This window comes from Peromyscus maniculatus, chromosome 1 (assembly GCF_049852395.1).
Source record: "Peromyscus maniculatus bairdii isolate BWxNUB_F1_BW_parent chromosome 1, HU_Pman_BW_mat_3.1, whole genome shotgun sequence".
NCBI lineage: Eukaryota > Metazoa > Chordata > Mammalia > Rodentia > Cricetidae > Peromyscus > Peromyscus maniculatus.
In genome coordinates, this window is record NC_134852.1 from 163606116 (window position 1) to 163628784 (window position 22669).

General features: G+C 37.9%; 2 protein-coding genes across 4 annotated transcripts in view; both read left to right on the forward strand.

The window, feature by feature from the left end:
* The first annotated feature begins 310 nt into the window (after positions 1–310).
* LOC102917860 (membrane-spanning 4-domains subfamily A member 4A) lies at positions 311–21332 on the forward strand. 3 transcript variants are annotated; one of them, XM_076560185.1, is made up of 7 exons: positions 311–331; positions 6705–6867; positions 11245–11373; positions 15122–15178; positions 17103–17261; positions 19019–19120; positions 20929–21332. In XM_076560185.1, exons 2-7 carry the CDS (start codon positions 6721–6723, stop codon positions 20989–20991), a joined length of 657 nt encoding a protein of 218 aa, XP_076416300.1. In that variant the 5' UTR covers positions 311–331; positions 6705–6720; the 3' UTR covers positions 20992–21332. The 3 variants fall into 3 exon arrangements, with proteins under 3 accessions (XP_076416300.1, XP_076416308.1, XP_006998347.1); XM_006998285.4 differs by lacking the exon at positions 311–331 and adding an exon at positions 1639–1978; XM_076560193.1 differs by lacking the exons at positions 311–331; positions 15122–15178 and adding an exon at positions 1412–1978.
* A 118-nt stretch (positions 21333–21450) lies between these two features.
* The window catches only part of LOC143270372 (membrane-spanning 4-domains subfamily A member 4D-like), a 51881-nt gene continuing 50662 nt past the window's right edge, over positions 21451–22669 (forward strand). Inside the window, exon 1 of the mRNA XM_076560170.1 lies at positions 21451–22129. Coding sequence (XP_076416285.1) covers positions 21975–22129 — 155 coding nt within the window. The 5' untranslated portion in view covers positions 21451–21974. The remainder of the gene's footprint in view (positions 22130–22669) is intronic.

A 22669-nucleotide genomic window follows, 5' to 3' on the forward strand; every position in this document is an offset into this window, starting at 1 on the left:
TATTTGTACTGAAATGTGATTTTCATTGTATGTTAATAAATACAGTTGCCCAGGGGTCAGAGCTATTAGAGCCATAGCAAGAGCATGGTGGTGGTGGCACACGTCTTTAATCCCAGCACTTGGTAGAAGAGCTAGGTAGATCTCTGTGTGTTCAGGGATACAGCCAGCATTGGAGACATACGCCTTTAAGACCTGGAGGGCGGTACTTACAGGCAGTGATGAGGCAGTCATGTGTTTGGGTTTACAACCAATGAGAAGGCAGAACAGAAAGACTATTTAAAGACAGACACACAGGAGCTCTCTTTCGGGGAAGCTAGGAGCACTGCAGGAGGTAAGATTTTAGCTCTGAGCTCTGACCTCTTGGCTTTCTCTTTTACATTGGTTCTGTGTTTCTTATTTTAATAAGACGGTTGGTTACATCTACACTCCCTCCATCCCCAGCTCTCTTACATCTGGTTATCTCATTCATCTGGTCTCCTTTTGGATGTCACCTCTGGAAACTTTCCTCTTTATTTCCAAAGCTGGGGTCACTGGGGTCCGATGAGGCCTCAGTTTGTTCTATGTTACCTTGTACAGAACTGATTATCCAGGATTTTAACATGTTTATTTGTGTGCTGACTTGTCTGAATTTTCCAGTAGCTTACAAAGTCCCTAGTAGCTGAGTTTATTTATATCCTCCTCCACCATCTTATCCATGGCATATTGCTTGGTATATGGAAATTTGTCTAAGAAATTTTTGAATGAATAAAAATTGCCAACCACTTGCCTCTCATTTTTGCTGTGATTTGGATGCAGCTGCCCTTCAAGGGTTCATGAGCTGAATCTATGATCTTCAGTGGGGAATTGTGGAGGTAGTGGAAACTTTATGAGGTGTGGCCTAAAGGTGAGTCAATACACCATCATCTTTCCACCTCTCCATGTGATCTCCACCTCTCCATGTGATCTCCACCCCTTATCCACTTTCCCACCATTTTCCCATCTTTCTTGTTGTGTTATACCCAGAGAGCCCTAACAAAAACCAGCAAGAGCCAAGGTCATGCTTTTGAGACTTCAAAACTATAAGTGAAGTAAATACATTTTTATATAAATTATACAGTATCAACTATTTTGATGCAGTAATAGAAAAACAGAATAATACTTCCTACATTAAGTCAAGGATTATTTTGTTTTATCAGTGAACAATCCTAGATTATGGAGGATGACAAGATCATGTAGTAAATTATGGCAACTGAATTTGTCTTAAATGCTTCTTTGGCTGAGAAAGGGGTTATTCACTTAATAATTGCAAAGTGCTATTTATTTTTTTACAGCCAACATGCTGCCTCTTGATGGACATTTATGGTAAATCCCAAACAGTGGGATTTTATGAAAACCCCACATGAAAAGTATGCATAGACAGTTTTCTAGGGAAAGAAAGGGAACATGAAAATGTGTGAAACTGTCATAAACAGGCATTTGTTCATTTTTGCTGTTTTGAGAGAGGTTGTCTCTATGAAGCTCTGGCTGACTATGAGTCACAATCCTTCAGACTCAGACTCCTGGGTAATGGGACTCAAGGCATGCACCACCAACCTTGTCTGAAATGGGCTTTTAAATGGGTTGAAGGGCTATGATGATGACTTTGGCCTGTTGAGTACACACACTGATACGCTCAGGGAAAGCTGTGCTGTTGTGATCTGAAAAATTGTGACAGACACTGCTTTTTTAATGCATTCCTCCACCCCCATTCCCCCCAAAAACAACACACACACGTCAAAGAGGCAGAATCATTGGATACTTCTGCTAATAAAAGGGGAACTAGTTGTGTTTCTTAGAGAACCTCCACAGGAACCTTTAGGATTCAGAAAAAGTACGGGACTTACGCTGAGTGGCACATGGGCTGTGGGCAAGACATTACATCCAAACAAAAAACCTGAGGCTCATTCCTGAAGACTGGTCTTCACCTGATACACAACAGGCTTTCTAATTGAGAGACAAGGTAGGTGCAAACCTGCCTTCCACAGCCTTTTGTGATGATGGTTTTTCATTTCGGATGCTAGGACACCTGGGAGTAGAATAAGGTGGGAAAAAGAGGCCATGTCACATGGAACAAGCCACCGTTCTGCATGAAGGGAGGGAAGAGTTCACGTTGACATGTACTTGTGGGGCATTTGAGGAGCGATCTATGTCGCAATGCTGGGGGGCAAGAAAAAAAAAATAAAGGCCTAGTAAAAGCCAAAAGTGGGTTCAGTGTTGTTTTGGATGGCATAATCTCTGGAAAGTCTCTTTATTTCCAAAACTTGAGTCACTGGGGTCTGATGAGGACTCAGTTTGTTCTGTGTTACCTTGTAGAGAACTGATTAGCCAGAATTTTAGCATGTTTATTTGTGTGTTGACTTGTCTGAATTTTCCAGTAGCTTATAAACTCCCCAGTAGCTGTTTGTTTATATCCTCCTCCACCATCTTTAAGATCTAAAAAGATCTAAAAGAGCTAAAACCTATTTTTAGCTGTTTTTGTTCTTCAAAATAGAAAGCAGTACCTTCACCTTTGATCATTTTATTCATTCTGAATGTCCCGTCTTCTACTGCATTTGTTCTCTTCCAACATGTGTTATTTCTACAGTTCATCAGTTAAGAAACTACCTGCCACAGGCAGAATGTGGTGGAGATGATCCTGGTGAAAGTTAAGACCCCAGTCTGACATACTTAGCCTGATCCTGAGATAGACTGTGAGCTGATGTAGGTTCCCACTAATCTTTGGCACTATTCATGCATGGGACACTCAGGTCATAAACTTAAGCTTCTTGTGGGAAATCTAGGAATGAAAGAAGCCTTGAAGACTGTTAGTGTGGCCATTGAAGATTTTTAGTGTGGTTATTGGTTAAGGGTCAGAGGAAACTGCAGAGACTTTCCTCAGATAGATGAATCATACTTGGAAGAAGAAAATGACTAAAAACTTCTATGAGCTTAAACTATAACCCACACTTACTAGATCTTAGTCCAGGACTGACCCTGCCCAGGTCATCATTTTTCCCACATTACCACCATTATCTCGTACAAAGAATGATCCAGGTTCAGACTTCTTGTTGAATATCCACTTTATTTTATAATTTTGTCCTAGGAGAGGATGACCCTTCTTCTTCATCTTCTTCATGATTCCTTTTAGATCATTCTGACCCATGAAAGAGATGTTCATATAAAAGTGAGGAAACAGGACAGGTGCTGGTGCTGATCCACAAGGAGTTTGATGCTATTAGAAGGACTGGGGCTGCCTGTGTTTCTCCATCTCTCTACTATGGATAAAAAATAAAGACACTATATGTGCCAAAAGTCTCATAAATGTCTCGGAGATAATGTAAAACCTTAGCAGATCCTTCCCTAGCCTGGAGAACTGTCCCTCATGTCTGTGTAATATTCTTTGGCTGTTATGAAAGTTGGAGCACTGAACTCTAGACAATAAAAACACAATTTTTTGTCCTCAAAGAATTTATTTGCCTTGTGTCAAAAGTACATTTTTGTGGTGTGAATGTAGGGAGCAGCTGTGTGAATTTACTTGCAGAGTTCCTTAGAAACAGTCAACATCAGCCTCAAATATCCAGAACATGAACCACTTTACCAGAGAATCATGGAAATACTGTAGGAGGCACTGTTGATACAGTCTATCCTGGAGAAGCTTCCAGTCTAAGTGGAAAGGAGGCCACAAACTCTGAAGAACCCCCAGTTCTGTTTTGCACTATTGCCACACCCACGTGCATTGCCAGACACTTGAAAAGGCCACTGCTTGTAATATCAGTTGTCAGAGCAAGAAACAAAGATTGATTTTGAAACTTGGCAGCCCAAGGTCACTATTATCAACAAGGCCACCTTCTTATGGGTTACCCACACAGGCTTATACAGGGGATCTGTTTACACATATAACATATGCAGGTGACAAGGAAGTTACAAATTTGGAATGCTCAGCTTTGCTGATGCACAGGTGGCTGTGGCCTGAAGCTGTCTGATGTACTGGGCTTTGGAAATGTAAAGAAAATATACTGAGGGTTAAGCATTTTGGTCAGGTCATTTTAGTTTTCCCAAATAACTAATCCTATAATGAATCACTAGGGTACAAAAAGCATCTCTCATCAAAAACTGGGAAAGTAGGAAAAAGGCACCATTCCCCCCAAAATCCAGGGAAGCAAAGGACTGGCAATCTTCGCCTGAGAGCAGCTGTTAGTTCCTTAGAGAACTCCAGAAAGAGGTAGTATCTACTGCAGAGATCTTAGGAGACTAGTACTGTACCTTTCAACTGTTTGGCTTCAAACACAGTGATTTCCAAAATTAACCTGAAGCAAGTGGAGCTAGAGTAGTTATGTAGTGTGTGTGCATGTGTGTGCATGCACAAGTGTGTATGTGGATGTAATGATGATGTGTGCGTGGGTGAATATGTGTGTACATGCTTACAGAGGCCAGAATCAGCCTTGGGTGTCATTTCTCTGGTTATGTATAATTGTTTTCTTGATACAGGGTTTCTTTCTGGTCTGGAACTTGCCAAGTAGGGTAGGCTAGTGGGTCAGCAAGCCCCAGGGATCCACCTGTCTCTGCCTTCCCAGCACAGAGATTACAAACTCATGCCACTATGCTGGCTTTTTAATTTTTTTAATGTGGGTACTAGGGATCAAATGAAGTGTTTGCAAGGCCTACTTAGGTTTTAATAGTTACAATTAGGTAGAATCTACATTTTTCTAAATCTTCTGAATGTATGTCTAGAAAAATAAAGACAAAAAATAAGCGCAAAAAGCAAATAAACCAAAGCACATATTAAATTGGACTGAAAAGCAACATCCGTTACTTTCACAACACCCTTTTCTTATATTGTTTATGAGGGAAGTCACACAGATTTCTTAAACACTTCCTTACCATTGTTGGCTGAGTAACTCATGTGTGGTGGGGAGTTGTGTACAAAGGAAGGCAGAACACATGTGATACTATCAGTGCATGAGAAGAGATGAGAATGGACTTTTTGTTGTGGTGGCAAAGCAGAAAAGGGATGTGGTAGAAAAATACTGCAAGGTGGCTGAATGTGCAGAAGTAAATTTGTTGATGTAGAAAAACTTAAATATATCCAATATATTTGACACTTCAAAAATCAAAAGGGGGAAAATATAAATGTTAGAAATATAGATTGGGCCGGGCGTTGGTGGCGCACGCCTTTAATCCCAGCACTCGGGAGGCAGAGCCAGGAGGATCTCTGTGAGTTCGAGGCCAGCCTGGGCTACCAAGTGAACTCCAGGAAAGGCGCAAAGCTACACAGAGAAACCCTGTCTCGAAAAAAAAAAAAAAAAAAACAAACAAACAAAAAAAAAAGAAATATAGATTGGGATTAAAATATGAATTTCTCTTAGTAAGAAATTAAAACTGTTTTACATCTTAAAATGACCAATGTGGTTATGAAGTAGGGTAAGATTAAATATACACGGATCAAATGGACCCAGGGAATGCTTAAAAATTGTCAGATAGGATGAAGAATTCCTTTGATAAATTGGAATAAATGTAGATTTGGAAAAATGATTTATTGGACATGGAGGGCAGGTAAGAAGCACTATTGATTCTAAAAAAAAAAAAATCAGTTTTCTAACATGGTTGGCTGAGTTAATTGTTGGGCTTCCATGAAGGAAGGGCACGTAGCCCTTCCACAGCATTCTTGGGAGAGGGGCACTGCAAATGCAATGATTTCCAAAATCAACCCAAAGCAAGTGAAGCTAGAGTATTTATTCAAAGTGTGTGAATTCAATGCAACAAGAAAATTCATGATACAAATAAAAATTTTGACAAAGATTCATATCACAAAAAGCAAACAGAACATTTGAAGACCCCAATAAATAGGATTAAGATACAATAGTTTCAATATCAGACTACATCAAGCAGAAATTTAAAATCTAAGACTTAAAAAAATGATTCTTTTGAAATATTCCACAGTAAAAAAAAAGAATTTTAAAAGTATGTCAAGACCCTAAGATGCTATTAGGATGTTAATAACAAATAAATTTTCTTATTATAAAACTAGAAGGAGAAATGATAAAAAAAATAACAATAGAAGATTTAGTAAATGAAACAGTTGGTGAGAACCAAGTCCTAAGAGAGACATAAAAATCTAGGTCCTGTTAGCACAAGTGTTCCAAATATATTTTCTCTTACTATAATGAAATTGTCCAAAGCAGAGACAGAAGAACTTTAGAGACATTGAGAGAAAAACATTTCTCATACAAGGAAATCATGACCAGCCTTATAGCGGATTTTTTTCAGTGAAGTACCTTGTGGTCCAGGAGATGCTAGGTTGAGGTGCTCAAAGTGCTGAAAGAAAGAGTCCTTGACAGCCCAAGACTATTACAACCAGGAAAAAATCTTTCAGAATACAGGAAAAATAAAATCTCTTCCCAGACAGACACAACCTGAAACTAACTTTACAGAAAATATTAGATGGAGATATCCAGGCATAAAATAAGTAATGATAATTATGAGGAATATGAACGAAGAAAATTCACAAGTAGATGTGAGTATACATAATCAAGTTTGGAATACAGAACATAGATTAGTACATCATTAACTAGAATTATAGCATGGGATTCTCTTAATTTGCATGTCCTAACACATTTAACTCAGTTGGTATCTATGTGTCATATTGTATTTAGACTCCCTGCTCCCTGTTTCCAGGAAGTCACCCTAAATTACATTTCTTCTTCTAGAACTGCTTCTGCTGCCATGATAACCATACAAGGAATAGAACACACTGCATTGGAAGCTGGCTATGATGCCCAGAAAGTGGGACAACAGCCTTTATATGTGAATTCACTTTCGTGGAAAAGGATGACAGAGAAGTTCTTGAAGGGAGAACCCAAAATCCTTGGGGTATGTTGATTCTGAGAGAACAACAGTGCTATAAATTCTAAGATCACCAATGTAACACCAACCACAGTGTCCTGCTAGCCTCTTAATGCATCAAATGGTCTTGGAGTTTTTGGTGTTTAATTTGTAGAACTTAGCTTCTGAAAAAAAAAAAACATTATATTCTATTAACTTATAGTCTCGTTGCAAATCTGACTAAAAGCCAGCAAGCAATATCCATGTATATCCTGAATGTATGTTGTCTTTTCTATGCTAAGTCAATTAGCCTGTTGCTTTTGTGTCTAGCCTCACTCAGAATCTCAGGACATAGAGAAATTGTCGATACATTTTCCCCCAACACATAACACATGTGGCTTCTAGTCAAATTCCCAATACCCTAGGTCAAACCGCATGAGCCTGGTCTTCACTCTATGTTACCATATGTATTCTTGTCTTCTAAGCTCCTATCATAACCATCAATTAAGCTTGGTATACACAATGCTTAAGGCTTTTCAAAGCTTTTCCAAATTCCTCCTGTAAGCCAGTTCCAAAGGGAAAGTACTACCACGGCCAGGTTTAATCACTTTTCCGCTACCAATTTTGTGTGTTATTTTTGCATCACTATGACATGTGTCACTGGAAAAGCAACTTCAAAGATAAAAGATTTGTTTTGATCATGTTTCTGAGGGTCAGTCCATGGTTGTGTCACTTTATTTGCTTGACTCAAACCTCCATGGCATCAGGAGCATATGACAAAAGAGCTTGTTTACCTAATGGTATACAAGGATGGTTTCTACCCTTAACCACTTGGATATACCCATCAGTGAGCGATCTACTTCTTCCAGGTAAACCTCCCCTATACAATTTCCAGAACTTCCCCAAATAGCATCCACATCTGAGGAATGAAGCATTCAACACATGAGCCTGTGGGAGACATTTCATATTCAGTCCATAGTTCCAACACTAATATCTTCCTTGCTGTCCTAGTCAGGGTTTCTATTGCTATGGCAAAACACCATGACCAAAAAGCAGCTTGGAGAAGGAAAGGGTTTATTTGGCTTACACTTACACAATGTAGTCTATCAATGAAGGAAGCCAGGACAGGGATGCAAACAGGGTAGGAACCTGGAGGCAGAAACTAATGTAGAGTCGGTGGAGGGATGCTGCTTGCTGGTTTACTCCCCATGGCTTGCTCAGCCTGATTTCTTATAGAGCCCAGGATACCCAGCCCAGGTATGGCAGCAGCACAATGGACTGTGCCCTCCCCCATCATAAGAAAATGCCCTACAGGTTTGCCTACAACACAATCTTATGAAAGCATTTCCTAAGGTTTTCTCTCTGATGTCTCTAGTTTGTGTCATGATGATGTAAGTCTAGCCATCACAGTTAAGCTTTAAAGTTTCCACTACCTCAACATTGCCATGCTGGGGACCAAGCTTCTTGTGGCTGAACTTCTGTGTTACAAACTTAATCTGAACACTGGCATTTTGCAAAACTATTTAGTTCCAAAGAAGATGCCTAATTACCCATCCTTTATGAGACTGTGCCATCTTGCGTATTTCAAATAGGAGTGATGAGAATTCCCGTGGCTCCACAATTGCTATGTACACTATGCTGGCCTGGAACTCACTATGTAAAAGCCCATGCTGGGCATCAGCTTTCGGGAACTATAACAATTGCAGTAATTTTGAGTTTCATTAAATTTGTATATGAAGGTGAGGAGAATTTTTTTTTTTTTACAATATTGTCTTGGCGTCTAGTATATCCTCTCTTTGGTAACTTAAGCCATCAGAGGTTTACTGTTTTCCTTATAGATTTTTCCATATACTTTGTTAGATTTACACATAACAAACACCAAATAGTACTTAAGTCTGTCATTTCCCTATTTTTATTATTTGACATCTTTTATACATTATATGATGAATTTTAGCCATTTTCTTTTTTCCCTTATTTTTGAGATTATAATTATATCATTTCCCTTCCCTTTCCCCCTCCAAACCCTCCCAGTATACGCCTCCTTGCTCTCTTTCAAATTCATGACCTCTTTTTTCATTTATTGTTGTTACATACATATATGTATATAAATATATGTTCCTAAATATAAGCTGCTCAGTCTGAATGTTACTTGTATGTATGTTCTTGGGGTTGACCATTTGGTATTAGATAACCAATTGGTGTACTCCTCCCTGGGGAAAACTATTTTTGTCACTCTGAGCATTCCTTAGCTGTCTGTAGTTCTTTGTGTAGGACTGAGGCCTAAGGGGCTTTTCCCTGTCCACTTTGGGATGTCTATTGTAGTCCTAGTTCAACTCATGCTTGGGAAGACATATTAGGGAGACTTTACAGATGTATTAGATTTTGTCTAATGCTATTTCTGCATTTGTTGATATGTCATATGATTTAAAGTTTCTATGTTAGATTAAATTGATTATTAAAGTTTTAACCAATTTTCAAAACCTGATATAAGCACTAACTTAGTCATAGTATATAGTTATTTTCATACATTTTTACTTTTAGCTTACTAATATTTATTTGAGTATTTTAGTGTATATGTTTATTAGAAATGTTGCTGGGTAGTTTTTGTTAAAAGTATTTTGCCTATACTTTATTGAAGGTATAATAGAAAAATACATAATTTTTATTGTTGTCAAGCATTTGGTAGAATTCACTTCTGAAATCTTTGCCCCTGCCTGGTACTTTCTATTTTAGAATATTACTAATTGTTAATTTATTTTATTTAATTACACTGGCCCAATCAGATTTTCTGTTTCTTGTTCTGAGTTTTGGCACATTGTGTTTTAAGTTCTCCATTTCATCTGTGTTAACAAATTCACAGATTCAGATTTCTCTTAAGTATTTGTTTGTCTATCTTTTAATATCTATTGATTCTGTAATAATACACTTTCAACAGTTTCTTTTCTTTCCATTTTTATTATTTTGTTACTTGACAGTTTCATACAAATATATAATATAGTGTGATCATTCTCTCTTTCCCACACTTTCATCTCCATTTTTTCCTTTCAACTCCACTTCCCATTTTACCAACATAATCTGTTTCCTGGGGCTGTGTCTTTTGTGACCAACTCTGTTTAACCAGGGCCATCTGACTTGCATATACTGCCTGGTATTACTAATGGATGACCTCTTTTTTTTTTCTTATCTGGCCTGGTTAACAGATAATAGATTTTTATTGTGTCTTTTTAGTGAAAAACATAACTGTAGATTTTGTCTTAGTCCATTGGTTTCTTACCCTCACTTCCCAAGTTTGCAGATTAAGTAATGCAGATGAAATGGAGAACTCTTTAAAAACGCTATGTGCCAAAATTAAAAGCAGAACAAAACAAAACTATAAAATCTGAATGAGCTGATGTCATCAAATAAAATACATTAAAAATTAGTGATATTCTAAAGTAGGAAGCAGTGGATGCAGAAGGTGTCTGAAGTGAATTCTATCAAATGCTTGATTTCCATTCTAAAATTCACTTTCCCTTCTTCAGTTGCTTTTCTTTCTTGGGTTTCCAAAGACAAACACTTAGGTAGTTAATTTTATATCTGTCATCTTTTAAAAACTCATACATTGTGGTAATATACGTTCTAACTTCTATGTATTCCCTTTCTTGAATCTCCCAAGTTTTATAATTTTCCATTCCTTTGTATTCTAATGTAAGGAGACTATTTATTATATAGTAGCCATACTTTTAAAACAGATTTATTTTTATTTTGTAAGTGTGTGTGTGTGTGTGTGTGTGTGTGTGTGTGTGTGTGTGTGTGTTGCTTGTGGAATCCAGAAGAGAGCATCGAGTTCCCATGAGCTAGAGTTACTGGTAGTTATGAGCCTTCAGATGTGGGTCCTGGGAACAGAATTCTAGTCCTCTACAAGAACTAGCAGTGTGTACACTTAACTGCTGAGCCACCTTGCCAGCCCTGGATTCTCCCATTTCAGGACACTTTATTAACATTTTTCCCCTCAATGCTCCCAAGATCCTAAAGCTATTTATTCTTCTTTTTTCACTCTATTTAACAAACACTAGTTGTGTTTCTTCAAGTTACTTCTTTGCCCCTGCCTTCTGTAATTATTTACTAACGCCTGGGACACTCTTGTTTGAGCATGTGACTAAGGAGACAGCTATGGAAGAAGCATCTTGAGTATCAGAAAATGCATCTCGGAAAAGGCTTGGGAATATTCCTTCTGGTTTTACTGGCATAATGATAGACGTTTTGCAGGGCATTTGATAAGTTATTATATCCACAGCTACATGGACAAAAAAACAAAGACAAAATGATCCAGAACTTCACCTTAGTGTATCAAAGATGGAGAATGTGAGTAACTCGGTGGTTGTCTAAGTGTGACATGGCACACATTTGTGGTCAATGATCTCATTTCTTTGCTGTCATCTCCAGGTTGTACAGATTGTGATTGCCCTCATGAACCTCAGCATAGGAATCATGATGATAAGTGCTGTTGTGCCATCTGGTGAGATTCTCCCTGTCTCAGTGTATATAGGGTACCCAATCTGGGGATCTCTGATGGTGAGTTGGATATCTTATGATATAAATGGGTCTAGCATAACATTGTTTATAAGATTCTAAGTTTACTAATTTATTGGGGGGTCTTATATCTTTTTCATTTAATTATTTTTTAAAAATAGGTGATAAAATACTTGTATATAATACACTGTACTTATATCTTATACTGTACTTATATCCCACCACTGTCAACTACTGCCTCCTAACTAGTCTTCCTCCCACCTTCTCTCTTTCTGTCTCTCTCGCCCTCCCTCCATTTTTTTCTTCTTCCCAGGGCCTGTGTAAAAACTCACAGCTTCTATATGTTCATGGTTGCAATGGCCGTGTTAATTCCAGAAGATTATACCCCATCACACTCCTTCCCATCCTTCAGCTCCTATAGTCTTCCATTTAGTCTTCTGTGATATTCACTGGTCTCTCTCTCTCTCTCTCTCTCTCTCTCTCTCTCTCTCTCTCTCTCTCTCTCTCTCTCTGACATAGATGTCCTTTTTGGGAGCCAAGCATTTACCAGTCACTTATTCTCAGAACTTTGGTCAGTTTGAGTACTTACCTTGACCATTCTGCACTGTGGAAAGAAGTTTCTATGACCAGGGCTGAGAACTTCACTAGAGTGTTTACTCTGCCTTTGTATCTCTAGTGTGTGATGTCTTCATCAATAGACTTTTACTATCTAGTTCTGGTAGGTATCCAGAAACAATGGCAGTAGCGTGCATTGTTTTGGAAGCTTCTGTGGGCTCCCTGGCCAACAACCCATGGAATATGGTCCTATCAAGTATTTCTGCAACTTTGAGAAAAAAGTCTTAAAATTTCCTTTGACTCATATATAACACAGCAATGACAATATAAATGCCACAAGTAGTTTAAAAATTTAGTATATATCAATGAAGATATATTGCAGTAGTATGTAACCATGAACTCCGATCAGAATAAATTGAACATGTGTTAATATTAATTCTTTCACATGATGAAGGCCAGCAACTTATCATTTCCAGTGTTGTTTAGTTCAGCTGTGCAAACTACTCAATGAGTATTGCTGGTAGATCAATCTGACTTATTAACATATCTCATTTCTGATAGATATGCATATTTTCAATGCATATTTTCAAAACAGTTGTTAACAAGGGTGAAGGATTTGCTATCATTAGCTTGTGCCAATTGTTATTCACTTATTTAGTTCACCCTTTTGTCAAATTCATGGGAGAATGAATAAAATGAGTAGAATATATTCCCATGTGCCTTATTGAGTGCTTAGTTATTTATACTAGTTTTAAGTGATAGTCTTAGATGTTGGCACTATAAGTTATAGTAATATCTAAATAGTTATTTTAATAACCATATTCAAGTGTCTTTCTCAGATATTATGTAGGTTGATACTGAAGTATCCAATATCTTGCTTTTGTTTATTTTCATTTAGTACTAATGATACAAAATAATGGGCATCACATGGATACCATTGTTTATTGCTAATATTCACCACTACTACCCCTTTTACAGGCTTGCCTCTTAATCAGAAAACCTCTTTCTAAGTCTCACTTCTTAAAAGCACCACACTCAAGCAGCACATGATAAGGAGGAACCAAGCCTTTAACACAAAGGCCTTGAGAGACACTCAAGATCCAACCAACAGTACCATTTACAAGACCATACCATATACTCATAAAGTATTTTATATACTGTGACAAATAGTCTCTATGTTCACCTCCCACCAACTGTTCATTACATTTACATAAATCAGCTAACATCCTAACATTAGAAATGTGTTGAAGAATAAGTTTTTCAAACTATTTCATTAGTTCACCCATTTTGGAATGAAGACAATATATTTAAATGTAAAATCAAATGTGAAAAGTTACCTTTGAAAGCTATATAGGAGAACTGTGAAAGTAGGTGAGTCCAACTGTGTTGACACTAGACATTTTATGTAAACTGAAAACACTTGCCAAGTTGAAAGAACCCAAGTTGCTGAGAGGAGGAAATAATAACCCATGCCACCTGAGTTAAGTTGGCATGGGTATTAGCCATGTAGTGCCAAGCAGGCACATGGTGGGAGGAATGTTTTAGAGAAAAACCAATTAAGCCCAAAGTACCAAATAAAAAAAATACTTGGACTCTGGCCAACATGCATAAAGGAGACAAATAAAGAAGAAAAAAGAAATAGTTAAGTCTTTTCTGAGTCAATACTCAGACAAGTGGACAGACCTAGTTGAACCACATGGTGGCCCCTAGAACAGCACCTGGAGAGCCAGGATTCTGGGAAGGAAAAGCACAGTATGTCATTAAAGGGATAATTATTTCTTCTATCTCTTTAGTGTGGTTTAAAGTGAGTCATAACTCCTGAGTGTTGTTTCTCTGGCTAGGTGACTGACCAAGTAGCTATTTAAATAAGTATAATATTAGTCTTTTTCTTTGTTTAATAAATCCTTAAATTTTGTTGCTATATGAACAGTAATTCACTTTAGAGATTTAGAATTTTTTTTTGTTTTTGTTTTTTAGAAATTTATGTCGCAGGGCTCTTAAACAGTCTTAATAGTAATTTTGGTGTGTGTGTGTGTGTGTGTGTGTGTGTGTGTGTGTGTGTGTGTGTAATTATTGGGAAGAAGAGCTTCAGTGGAAAAGAGTAAATGAGAGAGTGTAATGGGATGGGGAGGTGAAATGACCATCACTTAATATATACATGTATAGCTGGAGTTTTCAGCCCTGGCAGTCTGAGAGCCCACTTATAAAATAAACACACAGACACTTATATTGCTTACAAACTGTATGGCCGTGGCAGGCTTCTTGCTAACTGTTCTTATATCTTAAATTAATCCATTTCTATAAATCTATACCTTGCTACGTAGCTCGTGGCTTACTGGCATCTTCACATGCTGCTTGTCATGGCGGCGGCTGACAGTGTCTCCCTCCCCAGCCTTCCACTTCCCAGAATTCTCTCAATTCTCCTCTCTGTTAGTCCTGCCTATACTTCCTGCCTAGCCACTGGCCAATCGGTATTTTATTTATTGACCAATCAGAGCAATTTGGCATACAGACCATCCCACAGCATACATGTATGAAATTGTCAAAGAATTTAAAACATTGATGAATTGTACCAGTGACCTGTCTGGTAGAATTCTTCTGTTTTCTAGGAAAAGGGGGTATCATTGGTTGTTTTTGCTCTTTTGGGGGCCCACCACCCAGCTCCCAAATAAATCATATATGGAGGCTTATTCTTACTTATAAATGCTCAGCCTTAGCTTGGCTTGTTTCTTGCCAGTTTTTCTTAACTTAGCCTCAAGGCTTTCCCCATTCTCTTACTTCTGTAAATCTTACTCTACTCAATTGCTTGATGTGTAGCTGGGTGACTGGCCCCTGGAGTCCTCCTTTTTCTCTAGTTACTTCCCTTTTCCCTCCCAGATTTCTCCTTCTATTTATACTCTCTGCCTACCAGTTCCACCTATTTCTCTCTCCTGCTTCACTATTGGCCATTCAGCTCTTTATTGACCATCAGGTGTTTTAGACAGGCCCAGTAACACAGCTTCATAGAGTCAAATAAATGCAACATAAACAAAAGTAACACACCTTAAAATAATATTCTACAACAAGGTGGGGGGCAGGGAGGACAGGGGGACAGACACTGTCTTATCTTTTGAGGTTCTTTTAATATAGTCAATCTGTTTCACATATATATCAAATTTAGGAGTAGGTTTCAATATGTTATAATTTCCAATAATGAATAAAATATTTTAACTTGAATTTTACCTCTTATTTCTAGTTTATTATTTCAGGATCATTCTCAATTGTAGCAGGAAGAAGGACTACAAAAGGTTTGGTGAGTATATATATATATATATATTGGTGTCAAAAGAGGAGGGATATAATCAAAGCATCTGTTCTGCCAGGATGTAAAAAAAATTTTTTCTTAACATTTAAGAAACAAAGGAGGAGTTAGTATTTCATCTAGAAGAATCTTCCTATTAAAATTTTTAGCCAAAAATTAGCTAAGTTCTGACATAAGGTTGAATATTGTGTCATAGTGATTTTCTTTTTTTATGGATAAGAACATATCTTTATTGGCAATGAAAGATTTCATGCTCTTAAAAAAGTAATATGGGCTAAAATTTAAAATGATTCTAAGAGAAAACTACCCAGGTCCTTCTCATCCTCAATCACACCAAACATTACCTATAAGGGACGCTTAGTTGTTAGCCTTTAATTTCACTAGAGGAGAAAATTAAGGCTTAGAGTGATTCATAATTCTCAACATCACACAAAACAAAATACTTCTTTGATATGAAGTATGGTCAATTCAGGAAAACACAGTGACAGAGAAGACTCTTCATGCAATCAGAACATCATTCAACAAGTTTACTCTTGGTCTAAGCAAATTACTATTGGATTGAAAAAAAGTCATTTGGTTTAAATTACTGGTAGTATAGTTTTAGTACAGAGCAAGGGCTCACTGGCTCCTGTGCAGAGACTTAAATACCATGACTCTGGCTTTTGCAGACAAAACTCTTGCTTGGTTGGTTAACAGACAATGAGGGTAGAGCTTCTGTTGTTCAGTTCTGTCTTGTTAGTTGCTCAGTTGGTATCAGGGGAATCTTGGCACAGGATATAGAGAATTCAGGAGAAGAAAAATCAAGCATGATTAATCAAATCTACCTTGAAGTTTACTATCCACAACCATGACCATGACACTAGACATTTGAGTGACATAGCATTTATTGACTGATTGATCAAAATGTGTGCTCTGATTGTATTCAGAAAAGATTTTTTGAATAAAACAAATTTCACGATGAGTTATTTCTCAGGAAGTGACAAATTTAAAATATAACATGCCAGGATATCTGTCATAAAACCAAGGAAAAGGACTCAAACCAAGATCTCAACAAACTTGACGCTAACTAGGACAATACTTGCATTCTCCTTACTCAAAAGAGATACCTCAAACTCTAGAATGTGTTTAATACAACATTTCCAAATCTGTGCCCCTACACATCCCCGAGCTGTGACCATTAGTATATACCTACCATGCTACAGTCTCCCCAAACCACTCAAACTTTCCTGGGAAGTTTTGCTTCTTATAAAAAGTTGATATACTTTCAATACTAGAAGGGAATTGCAAAAAGAAATAAACAGCAGAGAAGGAAATATGCAAAGGGCAATAAGAGGCCAGCAGCATTTATCCAAACAGAAGAAATCAGGGAATCTTGCAGCAGAGAATGGTAAGAGACCAACACATGGAGATCTCCTGCTTCTGCTAGAGTATAATAGACAGCCCAGGGAGATGGCTCAGCAGGTGAACACGTCAAGCCTGACAACCTGAGGCCATACAGGAGGCCAGCTGGGCTGCACAGCTTCATAAATAAAAAGAGACATCCTACCCCAACATGGTGGGAGGACAGAGCTAACTCCCAAAAATTCTGTGACCTCCACAGGCACACACATCCCAAATTAAATAAATAAACTAATTTTAAAAGTAGAGTAGTTTTGAAATCCTTGGTAGGAGAAACTTGGAGTATGCTTCGTATCTCTGTAGGAGTAATCTGAAATATTTAGTTGTAGAAATGACATTCACATTTTTGTTTTGACAAGAGAGTTGAGTTGAAAATAATGGTAGAGACAAATTAGGGTGCTTTTGAATTAGTCAAAACAGTGAGGATGAAATGTATAAGGAAAGAATTAAAGAGTTTATGGTGATGGGTGGAGACAGACCTGAAGATACTGAATTAATCAATTTTATTCCTTTCTAGGTTCGAAGTAGCCTAGGCCTGAACATCACCAGCTCCGTGTTTGCTATCTCAGGGATCATAATCAGCTCACTGAGCCCAGGCATTTATTCTTTCCATTTCTACTACTGTGCATATAGAAACACTTCAGAAAGCTGCCATATGACCATGTCCATTTTAATTGTAAGTGGTTTCTGTTTTCATGGAACTATGGTTGAAGCAAGGCTGGGGCAAACTGACCCAACAAAACTAAGAGCAACACTCCTCAATTGTAGAACCAACTTGAGAAGTTAGAAGCCATAGAGAACTTTATCAAACCTTTATTTAGGAGTGAGAGTTACATCTCACACTCATACCCCTGGGTACAATGAGACCAAAAGAGAAAAAAAAATGCAGGTAAATATAGGGAATCACATTCTCACTCCCTAGGCAGAATAAACTGCATTATTTTCCAAGTTAAATTCCATGAATCTTGGGCCCTATTTATTTATACTAAACAATTGCATGAGGGACATTGGTAACTAATTATCCCCCCTTGAACATTTTAAAAGTCCTTATAGCAAGCAATTCAATCTCTATGCACTCGACCAAAATGAGATACAAATGTTTAAAGGATGGAACAATTTTCCAAAGGCACTCAGAACTTGGCAAAGATAAGTTCTAGAATTTCCTGCCTATAACTATCCTATTCTATGTAGTTTTTCTGATTAATAATCTTGCTTGCTATTTCTGAAGGCCTGTTACCTTGTAGACATTCAGGGTACAATGATATGAACACAGTTCTAGAACTGAAGCTGTGTAAGGTAACTTCCTTGGCTATGGGCCCTGTGACCTCACACCATACTTCATGCTTAAAAGAGCTCTGGGCTTGTTACAAGTTCTGCAGCTGCTTTCTTCACATTATATAATGGAATCATCATTCATCTCAATCAGCCATCTTCTTGTTAAAGTCACGAAGTCTTCTGAATTGTGTGGGTCTTATTTTATTCCTGTTTCATCTTATGTCAGGACCTCTACAAGGAAGGGCCTCATTAAGCTTAAAGTCAAGTATGTTCCTATCTGAGCACCAGGGACATTATTCCACAGACCTTGGAGCACATACACACTTTTTTTTCATGTCTGTATTTTGTGTACTGTGCATGAATATATGCATGTATGTTCTCAGGAGTATATCTGTGTGTGCCAATGTGTGTGTGTGTGTGTGTGTGTGTGTGTGTGTGTGTGTGTGTGTGTGTAGGCCAAAGGTTGTCATCAGGTGTCTTTCATGATTGCACTCCACTTTGAGGCATGATCTAACACTTTAACCCACAGCTCTCAGATTCAGCTTGTCTGACTGTTCTTTTTGTTCCAAGAATCCCCTGCCTGCATGTGGGGATTGAATGCAGGTCATCATACCTACCTGGCATTTATGGGGTGCTATGGATCTGTTGTCTGGCCATCATGCTTGCATAGAAAACACCAGCTAAGCCATCTCCCAAGTCTCTGGAAGAACATAATTTATGTAAGATCTCAGGGTTAATATTGGGAGAGTTCAGAAACAGCTCTCTTAGTTCAAGAAGCTTTCATATTCTTGGGGGAAAAGATACATTATGAAGCATGGAATTATAAGCAAAGAGGTCAGATTAGGTGAGTTCTTCATAAGAAAGAACAGGTAGATATCATACTGTGTGAGCTAACTGGACTGTGCCTCATGAAATTAGCAAGAATCAACTACAGGTGTCCTTGAAAGGCCACAGTTCCACAGGGGTTAAATTAATACATGTGCTTCAAAAGGTGACAGAATATGCAACATTTAAAACGCCAAGAACTGATTAAGGGTCAGACTGTGCCAGGAGCCATGTTCCTAGGCTCTTGGCCAGTGCCTCTCCTCTTTCAGTGTAGAAATGTTTGGAATGTGTGAATCCCACTCCTCACATGCTTGCATTATGATTTATTGACAGGGTCTGGATATCATGGTAGCCATTTTAAGTGTGCTGGAGTTCTGCATTGCTGTGTCTCTTTCTGCCTTTGGATGCAGAGTGATGTGTTGTAACCCCGGTGGGGTAAGTTTGGCTTTCATTTGAATATGTCTCATGTTTTTTGTCACTCTTTAATAAATCACACAATCACAGAAGCTGAACACAATTCTCACTCATTACCTCTCAGCTCCCATGGGTGAAGAATGGGCACAGCTCACCTGAGTTTTCTATTCAAGGACCCACAAGATCATGTTCGTGCAGTTGGATGGTCTGTGGGATCCTTTGAAGCTTCAAAGCTTCAAGCTTCTTTTATATAGTCATGTGGCACAATTCATATCCTCTTTAGTATAGAAAGTAGGACAGTGTACTTCTTTGAAGATACTAAGGGAACCAATGTCTTAGGTTCTTTTGGTTCATACAAGTTGAACAGGTTCATTTAGAATATTAATTGACTCAAAGTCAACTGATCTATGGCCTGCTCACAGGAATGATATGCTATTCTATTCTCATGTCTTATCCACACTCAAAGAGAGGGTCACTGAGAGACATCCAGGATTTTTGTTTTTATTATGGTCAAAGTAGTACAGTTTTACCGTTCTTTTTCTTGCAAGTGACACCACCTTAAAGTCCATACCAGAGAACAATTCACATCTTAGAAGTCCACAGAGGGTGCCAGATTTACTCCACTCTCTTATCATAGCAGCCTTCCCTGGATATAAAGAAGCACTGGGAATAAGACTTATCTGTCATTTGGTATCCACCTGGGCATTGTCTTACCCTGATACTTGTAGCAAATCCTTCTGGCTTCTGTTCAGAAAAAAATGATCTTACAGAGTGGGGAATGAAAGAAGAGACAGAAGTAGGCAGGGACAAGATTATGGCATTGTGTTCTTTAAGTATTTTTTAAGTATTGAGAACTCTAACGTGAGTTAGAAGCTAGTAAAACCCCACAGCTGCTCAATAGTCTAATTGCCCACAGGGTCCAGTGATGGACAGAACTCATAGCCAATAATAAAGAGATAATAAAATGGTGAGATCCCTGGGTATTCATCTATATCCTTCCCCTCCTCTTTCTGGGAGCTCCCAAGAAACACCACATCTACATCTCCACAGGCTCAGCCTAAAGAAGAACATTGGACTAGATCTCGGCAAAGCTTATGATGGGTTTGCAATTTAAGGCCTTAGAGTTGTAAGTTTCTTGGGTAGTGCTGAAGTTATTGTGATTTCACTGAGTGATGAATTTTGGGACAGGTAAATTCCTTCACACCTTTCAGACTTTAGTATTTACTAGATGGAAGTCTGTGCTTCTTGTGAACTGAATAATAGTAGTAAAGCTGAAAAGCATTGCCCTCAAGCTCTCTGAGTCTAGATGTGTAATGACATGTAACATGTAATGCAAATCTAATCTTCTCTGGGATCTTCAGCTATTCCTGTCAAAACTATCCAAAAAGAACAAGATTTGCCCATGCTTTCAGGGTTCCTCCTGCCACTCCGGGCCAGTCTGATTATCATAGTGCTTTACATATGGCAACCAAGTCATGATTTATGTATCCTGCTGCTATCAGCACTAGCAAATTATTTGGGAAAAGAGCTCCGTATTTTCTATAAAAGATCATTTTAAGCAAATTCACCGGTACTCTCATTTATATCTCATACTATTCCACTCTAAGACTCAATAACAGCCAGAAGCTTCTAGAGGGTAAAATTATACAACTGAATGTATGTCCTAGATATAGCCTGATCTAAGGGATACCTGGGAAATCCATCAGATTGATGTGAAATTCAGTTCTATAGTGACAGGGTGAACACTGGTGATGGTGACAATGTGTGGGTAAAGAAGAAAATCCCTGAGGGTCTGTGAATAATGTAACAACATCTGATTGATTTTACAGGTCGTGGTAATTATGCCATCAAGTCCTCCCACGAAAGAAACACCATGTCCTATATCACTTTAAGGAGGTTTGGTACCACCGGCACACCAAGAGAAAAATCTTCCAGAAAATCTGCAGTGATTTTTTTTTCAAGAACCACACATGGGGAAACACAAGACTTCAACTCTGATGTGGATCTCTCTCTCTCTCTCTCTCTCTCTCTCTCTCTCTCTCTCTCTCTCTCTCTCTCTCTCTCTCTCTCTGTCTCTCTCTCTGTCTCTCTCTGTCTTTGTGGTGTGTGTGTGTGTGTGTGTGTGTTTGGAATGACATTCTCATGTTTCCCCAGGAACTTGGCTGATCATTCCATTGGTTTTTTCATAAGAATATCAGAATGGAATAAATAAACCATCTATTTACTAGCTAAATAGCACTCCACCATGTTTTATTCATACTTTAGACAATCTAAAAGTGCTTTGAATAAGCAAAGAAAGTTTTAAAGTAAACGGATGAAGTGATTTTAATCACATGAGATGTTCACACGGACTACACATTTCTACTACTTTGTGTAATGTTCTTCCTGTTTGTCTAACTTTGGTTTTTGATTTTGTTTTAAAAAAAACAATTTTGGAGTGTGTTTTTTCCTTCAAGAAGTACAGAAACATGAGTTTTGCTTCTTTTTGTCCTACTTCTCTTGTATGCCATAAAAAAAGTAGCACAGAATAGCAAAGTCAATGTATGCCAATGTCCAAATGAGCATATATTGGAGCATGTAGATAAGATTCAACTTATTTTTATCTCCCCCTTCGTCTTCTTCCTACTAAGCAGGACAATACCTAATTAAACTTTTATCTTGTGCCATGTATTTCAGGACATGACTAGATATATTTATTAGATATACATGCATTAAACATGTTTTATTTTTGATTGCAGAACAAACAAGTTAGAAAGTGTTGCTTCCATGTGCTGCCGACTACATTCACATGTAATATTAGAGAAAATAATCTAAACTATCAAGTTTGGAAATAGAGTAAAATGGAATAGAATGGGGGTTTCTGGTATATCACACCATGAGTTTTCATCTTGAGAACCTCCTCTTTCCCACTTGTACCCATAAAAACCACAGAAATACAGCAAAATCTCCCTGTGCCTCACACGTTTTCAGAAGATGGCTAAGAACACTACCCAGCCCACCGACCAGTAGCAATTACTTGACAGAACACAGGTAAAACAGCTTGTGCTCTGGCTGCCACATATTGTGCCTCAAAAGTTTATTTTATGCATTTTAATAATTTATATACAAGATAATGGCTTTGTTATAGCACTTTCCTACATACTTGGTTCTAATTTATCTTTGATGTGTTCTTGGAGGATGTTTGCCAGTATTTTATTGAGTATTTTTGCATCAATGTTCATGAGGGAGATTGGTCTGTAGTTCTCTTTCTTTTTTGTGTCCTTGTTTGTTTTAAGAATCAAGGTAATTGTAGCCTCATAGAAGGAGTTTGGTAATGTTCCTTTTGTTTCTATTGTGTGGGACAATTTAGAGAGTATTGGTATTAACTCTTCTTTGAAGATCTGGTAGAATTCTGCACTGAAACCATCTGGTCCTGGCCTTTTTTTGCTTGGGAGACTTTTAATAACTGTTTCTATTTCCTTAGGGGTTATAGGTCTACCTAAGTTGTTTATCTGATTTTGATTTAATTATAGAAGTGGTACCTATCCAGAAAATTGTCCATTTCCTTTAGATTTTCCCATTTTGTGGAGT

Excerpts from the sequence above, each read along its gene's own strand:
- LOC102917860 (XM_076560185.1), top strand. The coding sequence starts at position 6,721 with ATGATAACCATACAAGGAATAGAACACACTGCATTGGAAGCTGGCTAT. Across the intron at positions 11,374-15,121 it reads CAATCTGGGGATCTCTGATG|TTTATTATTTCAGGATCATT; the intron begins GTGAGTTGGATA and ends TCTTATTTCTAG. Across the intron at positions 15,179-17,102 it reads GAAGGACTACAAAAGGTTTG|GTTCGAAGTAGCCTAGGCCT; the intron begins GTGAGTATATAT and ends ATTCCTTTCTAG.